The following is a 10,000-nucleotide window of genomic DNA, read 5'->3' as shown; positions in this document are numbered from 1 at the left end:
TTCAAAGAAAAAGACGAAAAAAAATTGGCAAAACTTTCTTAATGTAATAATAATGTATTAAACAATTGTTAAAAAGTGTTTTCTTTTAAAATTGCAAAAAAAATTAAATGCAAAAAAAATGTGTATATACAGAAAAAAAGCCAAAATTGCCAAAAACTTGCCTCAGAGGGCCTTTTCCCTCCGCTCTCATAAATAACGAACAGTCCCCGAGTTGTATTTAAATATTCACTTCCAATCCTGTTCTGAATTCATTATTTCTCTTAATTATACGTATTGAAATACGTATTTCGTACGAAAGTCCTGGAAAAGTCCTGGAAAAGTATTGAAAAAAATAATTTACGAATCCTGCATTTAATTATGTTGAAAAATCTTTTGAATACATATGTTTTTCATATATATATATATATATATATATATATATATATATATATATATATTTATATATAGTCATTGTGGAGACATTAATTTTTGTTTTGTTTTTTTTTTGTCTCGCAGCTGTCTCGTCTCCGTCCTCCTTCACCCTGAAGACAAACACCATCAGCACCACCGTCCCCAACTCCTACTACCCAGGTACGAGACGCCGCTTTCCGTTTTTCAGAGCGGAGGAGGTCAAACTTCACCGAGCTGAAACCAAAACTCTCCGTCATCGTCTCGCTCTGTGGAAACTGGCTCCGGTTGGACGTGTAGCTCCCTGAGCCGACTCTGGGCCACATCCGGGCCGCCTGCTGATTACTGGATACAGTCCCAAGTCTGCCGACGTTCAGCCGAGTCTGCCGACGTTCAGCCGAGTCTGCCGACGCGTTCAGCCGAAGTCTGCTGACTTTCAGCCGAGTCTGCCGACGTTCAGCCGAAGTCTGCCGGCGTTCAGCCGAAGTCTGCCGGCGTTCAGCCGAGTCTGCCGACTTTCAGCCGAGTCTGCCGACGTTCAGCCGAGTGTGCCGACGTTCAGCCGAGTTTACTGACTTTCAGCCGAGTCTGCCGACGTTCAGCCGAGTCTGCCGACGTTCAGCTGAGTCTACCGACGTTCAGCTGACTGTACCGACGTTCAGCCGAGTTTACCGACATTCAGCCGAGTCTACCGACGTTCAGCTGAGTCTACCGACGTTCAGCCGAGTCTACCGACGTTCAGCTGACTGTACCGACGTTCAGCCGAGTCTACCGACATTCAGCCGAGTCTACCGACGTTCAGCTGAGTCTACCGACGTTCAGCCGAGTCTACCGACGTTCAGCTGACTGTACCGACGTTCAGCCGAGTCTACCGACGTTCAGCCGAGTTTACCGACGTTCAGCCGAGTCTACCGACATTCAGCCGAGTCTACCGACGTTCAGCTGACTGTACCAACGTTCAGCCGAGTCTACCGACGTTCAGCCGAGTTTACCGACGTTCAGCCGAGTCTGCTGACGTTCAGCCGAGTGTGCCGACGTTCAGCCGAGTCTGCTGACGTTCAGCCGAGTGTGCCGACGTTCAGCCGAGTCTGCCGACGTTCAGCTGACTGTACCGACGTTCAGCCGAGTCTACCGACGTTCAGCCGAGTTTACCGACGTTCAGCCGAGTCTACCGACGTTCAGCCGAGTCTACCGACGTTCAGCTGACTGTACCGACGTTCAGCCGAGTCTACCGACGTTCAGCCGAGTTTACCGACGTTCAGCCGAGTCTACCGACGTTCAGCCGAGTCTACCGACGTTCAGCTGACTGTACCGACGTTCAGCCGAGTTTACCGACGTTCAGCCGAGTCTGCCGACGTTCAGCCGAGTCTGCCGACGTTCAGCTGACTGTACCGACGTTCAGCCGAGTTTACCGACGTTCAGCCGAGTCTGCCGACGTTCAGCCGAGTCTGCCGACGTTCAGCTGACTGTACCGACGTTCAGCCGAGTTTACCGACGTTCAGCCGAGTCTGCCGACGTTCAGCCGAGTCTGCCGACGTTCAGCTGAGTCTGCCGACGTTCAGCTGACTGTACCGACGTTCAGCTGACTGTACCGACGTTCAGAAGAGCTCTGACATTCAGCGGAGGGTAAGCCGGATGCATGTACTGAGATGTAGAGATCTGATTTTCTTCTCCTTCTTCTTCTTTTCCGTTTCCTCTGTCCTCTGTTCTCTGTTTTCCGTCCCGTCCATCTGTCCTTTGTCTGTCTGTCTCTCTGTCTGCTGCCGATGTGTCCTGATGGCAGATCCTTTTGTACCGACGGCCATTCTGGGTGAGACACTTTTCCTTTCACTGTTCTGTAGGACAGAAAAACCAGCAGGCAGTCAGACAGGAAGTAGACAGACAGACAGGGAGTGGACAGACAGGTGAGACAGAGGACAGAGAGACAGGTGAGAGGATGGAGAGAATGAGAAAGAGAGAGTGATTTTTTGACTTCCATCCATCCCTGCTTGCTTCTCGTTCGGCTGCTTTTGGTTCTTTGGGTTTTTTGGGTTTTTTTGTTGTTTTTTTAAATTTTGGTTAAACTTTTTATTTCAATTTTAATTATTTTATTTTTCTCCAAATCCTCCATCTTTGATGTTAATCTTATGAATATTTTTTTACATTTTGTAATATTATTTATATTATATTTGTTTCCCTTCAGTTTTGAACATTTTTTTTCTTATTTTTCATACATTGTTCACATTTTTTCAAATTAATTTAAAATCGTTTTTATTGAAGTATTTCTATTTATTTCTTTTTTTCATTTACTTTAATTAATTACACATTAACTGACTAACTTTTTTGTTCTGATTATTTTCATTATTATTTACATTTTGGTTATTAACCTTATTTTATTTATTTTGAGGGTTTGAAGTTTATTTTATTTTTTTCCTGTTTTAATTTGAAAAAACGACGGTGGGCTTCACTCCATCCCCGCATCCACAACATTCCTGCGTGTCGTGTTGACGTCACGTCTGTCTGTGACCTCCAACCTCTGCATGGACACAACACGCCCTCGTGGTCTGGGGGGAGGAAAACAAACAAACAAACAAACAAACAAACAATAAACCCGCATCAGTCAGAAGTCCTGTTAGCGGCTTGGCTCTTTCTCTGGACGTCTCTGATGAGATTTTCAGGTTTTCTCTAGTAAACAGGAAATACTCAGGGACATGAAGTAACTCAGACAAACTGAGACGCAGCGACATCTAGTGGATTTTTTTAGCCTAACAAACCAAAACCGAACGGTACAGATAGCTCAGTCAGGTTCAGTTCTTTCAAATTAAAATGCGCTCAAACAAACAGCAGGACGTTAACGGAAAAACAAAAACAAAGAACAAAACCAGCAAAATGTAAAAACAAAACATGACGTTAACAAAGTGTTTTGTTTTTACATTTTGGCACATTTTAAATCATCAGTCAAGGATTAAATTTTTCATTTAAGGTTTTCATTTTAAAGATGAATTTTATGCTGCATTTAGGAGTGTTAAAATACTAGAATTTCAATCTCGTTAAAATACTTGATACTGTTTTTGATACCACACATGAAAAACGTATCAACTGAACCGATAACTTAGTCGTTTTCGTAACTGTTAGCGACCGTTAGCATAACAGATTAATAATGTAGCTGTTGGCTAATGGCTAATAATAAAACGGCTAATGTTGATGTTCGCCTTCAAACAAGTTAAAGTTTAAAATTAATGTTTAATACTTACGTGATGTTAAAAAGATATATTTAAATTTTCTTTATATTTATAGAGAAGATTACGCAAAACTGAGGAGCATTCTGGGAACTAAAAGAAAACGTTCCTCGGACATTACATCGTAGTTATCCCAGAACGTTTTTAGAGGCTGAACTCGCTGGCTGGGTCTGTCGCTGGAGTTTTGGGGCTTTGAGATAACGTCTTTAATTTTCAGAAAGAAAAAGTTAGTTGACAGTTGACAGATTATTGGGCCGAAATTTGACATTTTGCTGATTATTTGTATCAGCGTTTCATTTTAATGATCGGCGATTAAAATTAGTGAATTAAAAACTGCAAAGAAAGTGTTAGCATGGGAGGAACCGCGCTGCGTCCACTCCTTTCTTTATTCATTAAAATATATATATATATATATATATATATATATATATATATATATATATATATATATATATAAAAGTATATAATAGAATAATAATAAAAATAATTAATTAATTAAGAGTGTTGATCGTCTTCATAGAGGTTGAAAAATACCAAACATGTAAAAAAAAAAAACATGTAGGTAAAACTCAGAGGCTGACCGCTGTGCTAACATGTGCTACTAGGCTAATGCTAAAAGCAAACTGTGGCATTAGTTCCTGTTTGTCCTCTCTCCTCAGGCTAGCTAACCTGTCCCCAGGCCGGGGACGTTTGCCGAGTCCTCCTCTTAGGACGCAGTTAGCTAGGCTAGCCAGGTTAGCTTAGCTCAAACTTCAGTGCTACTTCCTGTTTGATTCATGCTAGCTGTTTGTTAGCATTTAGCCCAGGCTAAAGCTAAAGTTGTTGCTTATACCCTGTCTCCTCTCTCTTCTTCTTCTCTTCTATCTTTCTGTGCGTAAAGTGCCCATTAATGGTAAGTTGCTAAATTTGGGGCTAAAGGGGCGGGGCTTATATATTTGGGGGGCTGGGGTGTCTGTCACCATCGCGCATGGAGCCACACCCGCCACGCTGTGATGTCATCCGTTAGCCTCATTTTTAACCCTCTGTGAAACTGTGACATCACACCCCCTAACTCCTCCCACCATCTCACCGTGAACCAATCAGGCGTGCCCGTCCCTCCTCCCCACTCCTCTGATTGGTTCTTGTTGTCGTGGTCGTCTCATGTCACAAACCACCACCTCCATCACGCCGCCCATCTTCTCGCCTCGCCATGATTGGTTGGGCTGTTTGGGAAAGAGAGCTTCTGATTGGTGGGTCAGCCCCCAGGCTAGCCAATAAGAGCAGAGTCAGGGAGCGTAGTGGAGGGTCTGTCCGCCGAGTCTGTGCCGAACTGTTCACGCGTCAGAGTCCTGGACGTCCACGAAAACCGGTGAGACCAGTAAAACCAGTGAAAACAGTAAAACCAGTAAAACCAGTGAAACCAGTGAAAACAGTGAAAACAGTGAAAACAGTGAGGTTTGTTTGGTTCCAGGACTCTGAACTCTCTGCTCTTTTCACACTGCAGCTCCCAGAACCTGGACCACATCTGGACCAGTACTCAAACCAGGCCCTACTGGGTCTGGACCAGTACTCACACTGAGCCCCACAGCAGGGAGACTGGGCCTGCTTTATTTAAGGGCCAAAACGACAGGAGGCCAGGGGCCGGTCACAGGGGCCCTGTACACGTTTCGAGGATTTTAGGGCATTTTTGAGGATTTTAAGATGTTTCTAAGATTTTTGGACATTTAAAAAAAAGGACAGTTCCATGATTTCAAAACATTTCTTGGATTTTAGGATATTTCAAACATTTTTGGACGTTTCTGGGATTTTAGGAAGTTGGAAAGTGGAAAGATTGGAAGATGTTTGGATTTTAGGACCTTTTTCAGGATTTTAGGATGTTTCTAAGATTTTGGGATATTTCTACAATTTCATAATTGTAGGATTTTAGATTTTATTAGATTTAGATTAGATTTTAGGACATTTTCTGGATTTAAGGACGTTTTTTGGATTTTAGATTGTTTCTAGCATTTTAGGACTTTTTTCAGGATTTTGGATATTTCTTTGATTTCATAGCATTTCTAAGTTTTTAAGACATTTTTGGGATTTTAGGGTCTTTCTAGGACTTTCTAGTTCAGAAGACATTTTTCAGAATTTTAGGACGTTCCTAAGATTTTAGGACATATCTATCATTTTTGGATATTTCCGCAATTTCACGCCACTTCTTGGGTTTTAGGATGTTTCTTCGATTTAAGTACATTTGTAGGATTTTAGGACGTTTCAAGGATTTCAGAACATTTGAAGGATTCAGGGGGTTTCTAGGATTTTAGGACATTATAGACATTAAGCCATTTCTAGTAATTTAGGATCTTTCCCGTTTTTTTGGGACGTTTCTAGGATTTTAGAACATTTGTAGGATTTCATAATGTTTTTCATATTTTAGGACATTTCTCTGATTTGAGGACATCAGTGTCTCAGCTGTGTCCTCTGTCGGGGGTGTGCTCTCTGTTGATGCTGTTTTCTGTCTCTGACACCTTATAGACACTAAAAGGCCAAAAACGACTCACAGAGTCAAACATTTTAGTTTTTGTTGTCAGTTAGAAAATGTTTGGGGGGCCACCCGTGGCCCTGTCCGGGGCCAGATTTGGCCCTCAGGCCATAAGTTGAGTCTCAGTGGTCTCCTGGTTCTGGACCAGTTCTCCTTTGATCTCCCAGATTATTGATTTGTGATCTTTTTTTTTTTGGCGGCAGTGTGAAAAGAAAGCAGAGCCAATCACCATCCTTGCTCCGATCATGTGATCTGATGTCACGTGACGTGTGTCATTCATTTGTGTTGTCGTGGTAACATGGTAGCTGTGGATGTGGCCCGGGGATTGTCATTCATTGATCATATTTGTAAATAATAATAATGATAATAATAATAATAATAATAATTATAATTATTATTATTATTACGATTATTATTAATTAGTCCATCTTATCAGACAGATCCTAGGTGTTGTGTGAGTTTTGGACGTGTTTTAAGTTGAAGGTGAAACTGTGAATAATAATAATAATAATAATGATAATAATAATGATAATGATAATAATAATGATAATAACAATAATAATAATAATAATGTGAACAAACGTCAGAGAGCTACATTTAAAGAGAGGAGCTGCTGAGCTCATGTTTTAAAGGGTTAATGTGTAATGATATTATGACAGGACATTATCAGCCCCTCGTTAACTGAGACCAAACTGAATTTAACCCTTTGAAACCCAAGCAAATTGGTTTGCTTAAAAAAAGTAAAAAATAAAAACACGGGCAGAAAAGGCAACGACCAGCTTGGCGAGAAATGTCCCAAATATTTAAAGAAATTAGTAAAAAGACCTGAAAGATTTTACAAAGGAGCGAGGAAATGATCACAACATGAAATAAAAATGTGAAAACAGGAAAATATTATATTATATTATATTATATTATATTATTTTATATTATATTATATTAAAATATATTATATTATATTATATTATTTTATATTATATTATATTAAAATATATTATATTATTTTATTTTATTTTATTTTATTTTATTTTATAATATATTATTTTTGAGTCATTTCTTTGTTTTGTTGTTTGCTTTTCTTCTCTGCTCATTTCCGGCAGATTTTCTTGTAACTTTTAGCTTGTTTTTTTTGAGCCATCGTGTCTCGTGAAGTTGCCTTTTCCTCATGTTTCAAACAGGTTTCGAGGGGTTAAAGTCTGGTATCAATGTGCCGACCTTTGAACTGATGTTTGTGGTTGAGGTTCAGGTCTGGATTTTGGACCCGGGTCCTGTCCTCGCCGTCCAACACGACCGTCCGTCATTTCTGCGTCGCCGTCCGTCGTCCCGTGCGGCATCAGCCCGACCTCTGACCTCTCCGTGTCCCCCCTGTGCTCTCCCCCCCGCAGACGACAGTCACACCATGACCAGTGAGACCAGCAGCCTGGTCCAGTCCCACTACAAGCAGCGTGAGTCGGAGCGTGAGGCGCTGCCGTACCAGACGGGGCAGCTGCACCCGGCCATCCGAGTGGCCGACCTGCTGCAGCACATCACGCAGATGAAATGTGCCGAAGGCTACGGCTTCAAGGAGGAGTACGAGGTGAGGACACACACACACACACACACACACACACACACACACAGAGTCAGATTAACCCTTTGAAACCTGCATCGACATCAGCTTCATTGTGTCGAATTCAAACGCCTTTCTCAGGTATTTAAAGGACGATATTACAGCTGAATATATTACTGTTACTGTCACTGTGTACTGTTACGATATTACTGCTGATTGACCAGAAACGTTCCGGAAACTGTGACAAAATAGTCGATTTAGGAAAAGATTCTCGAAAAATGTCTGCGGAATAAAGAGAAATGCTCGGGGAAGTGTCTTTGAAAAAGGAAACATTTTAAATTCACTAACTTGTAGTTCATTTTTGGGTCGTTTCCCGACGTTGTTTGTGCCGTTTTTCTCCTGTTCTTTAAAGGAATCGTTTTCTCGGGTTTTAAAGGGTTAAAGTCACAAACGTTCCCACAACATTGGCTAACGTTACCTACAAGTTGCAATAATGTTTTAAACATTTACGTTTGAGCTGAAACACTCTGAGGATGTTTTGGTGGCGTTGAGAGGCGACAGATCAGAGAACGTTCTTTTATAAAACGTTCCCACAATGTTACATGAGAACAAAGGAAGAACGTGTTCAAAGCAACATTCAGGAAATGTTAATGAGGACTGAGATTTATCATTATTACCTTTTTAGGTGGAAATATAATATCACATATAGACACATTGATGTTTATAGAGAATGTTGCCTGAAGAACGTTCTGGGAACATAAAGAAAAGTTGCAGCTGAAAACTTTACTAAAACACTCGGTGGTTGCATTTAAACGTTCTCAGAACATTTTTAGAACCAAATCTAGGTCTGTCCTCGTCCTCTCGCTGAGCGTGAGTGTTTTTAGCTGCTGACGCCGACGAGACGCTAACGGGGGGGAGGACGCCGTCATCGGGGCCCAAAAAGTCCAGGATGCAAAAACAATTCCAAATTCTGTTCACGTGTTTTCAAAAACCGACTCTCTGACATTTTGTTCGGACAGAATTAGCAGATTTTGTTCAGCAGGATTTTAATAATTCTGATCATCGAGTTATCAATAAATCAACCCGGCGATTGATCAGCAGCTCGAATAACGAGAGCAGAAACACACCGAGAACGCTCAGTAACAGCAGCCCTGTGTGTGTGTGTGTGTGTGTGTGTGTGTGTGTGTGTGTGTGTGTGTGTGTGTGTGTGTGCTCCACATGTTTACCCATTTTCATCAGGAGAAACTTACTAATGGATGTTACTTACCTGAACACACACACACACACACACACACACACACACACACACACACACACACACACACACACGGACATACATTATAGATCTTCCCTCCAGCTAATGGGCCAAAACAGGGAGAGTGTGTGTGTGTGTGTGTGTGTGTGTGTGTGTGTGTGTGTGTGTGTGTGTGTGTGTGTGTGTTCAGGTCTGGTTGCCTGCTACCGGGCTGCCCTCAGGGCTAATCCATTATACATACTGAGTACACACACACACACACACACACACACACACACACACACACACACACACACACACACTGGGAGTCTTCACCCTCCATTTGCAGGAAGTTAGCGGTGAGGAGTTGTCCCGGTGTCCCGGTGTCCTACCGTCTGTCTGTCTCCGTCTGTTTGCTTCCTAACTGGAAAATCTGATGCCTGAGTTTTGAAACTTTGCTGCGTCTTTGCTGCGTCTCTGCTGCGTCTCTGCTGCGTCTTTGCTGCGTCTCTGCTGCGTCTCTGCTGCGTCTTTGCTGCGTCTCTGCTGCGTCTTTGCTGCGTCTCTGCTGCGTCTCTGCTGCGTCTCTGCTGCGTCTTTGCTGCGTCTTTGCTGCGTCTCTGCTGCGTCTCTGCTGCGTCTCTGCTGCGTCTTTGCTGCGTCTCTGCTGCGTCTCTGCTGCGTCTTTGCTGCGTCTCTGCTGCGTCTTTGCTGCGTCTCTGCTGCGTCTCTGCTGCGTCTCTGCTGCGTCTTTGCTGCGTCTCTGCTGCGTCTTTGCTGCGTCTCTGCTGCGTCTCTGCTGCGTCTCTGCTGCGTCTTTGCTGCGTCTTTGCTGCGTCTCTGCTGCGCCTCTGCTGCGTATTTGCTGCGTCTCTGCTGCGTCTCAGCTGCGTCTCTGCTGCGTCTCTGCTGCGTCTTTGCTGCGTCTCTGCTGCGTCTTTGCTGCGTCTCTGCTGCGTCTCTGCTGCGTCTTTGCTGCGTCACTCTCAGCTGCTCTGGTTTTTAAAGGGTTAACTGTGAGAATTTGATGCTTTTCTTCGTCACACACAATAATAAAATGAACATTTTTGGACTTTTGGTCCGATAAACATCCGAAGATGTCACCTCAG

The 10,000-nt window shown here is 42.8% G+C and overlaps 1 protein-coding gene across 6 annotated transcripts in view; it reads left to right on the top strand.

Annotated features, from left to right (window-relative positions):
* LOC121940330 (receptor-type tyrosine-protein phosphatase mu-like) overlaps window positions 1-10,000 on the top strand; it is a 121,753-nt gene that overhangs the window by 89,566 nt on the left and 22,187 nt on the right. For 4 of the 6 annotated variants that reach the window (XM_088072210.1, XM_088072213.1, XM_088072212.1 and 1 more), the window contains 3 exons: window positions 496-570; window positions 2,171-2,197; window positions 7,494-7,684. In XM_088072210.1, the coding sequence (XP_087928336.1) occupies window positions 496-570; window positions 2,171-2,197; window positions 7,494-7,684 (293 nt within the window). The remainder of the gene's footprint in view (window positions 1-495; window positions 571-2,170; window positions 2,198-7,493; window positions 7,685-10,000) is intronic. The other 2 variants (XM_088072211.1, XM_088072215.1) reach the window with 1 other exon arrangement.

The sequence above is a fragment of the Plectropomus leopardus genome, chromosome 21, assembly GCF_026936395.1.
Source record: "Plectropomus leopardus strain MGB_pleo_1.0 chromosome 21, ASM2693639v1, whole genome shotgun sequence".
Taxonomy (NCBI): domain Eukaryota; kingdom Metazoa; phylum Chordata; class Actinopteri; order Perciformes; family Serranidae; genus Plectropomus; species Plectropomus leopardus.
The sequence above is the reverse complement of the archived record's forward strand: the minus strand, read 5'-3'. Positions and strand labels throughout refer to the sequence as shown.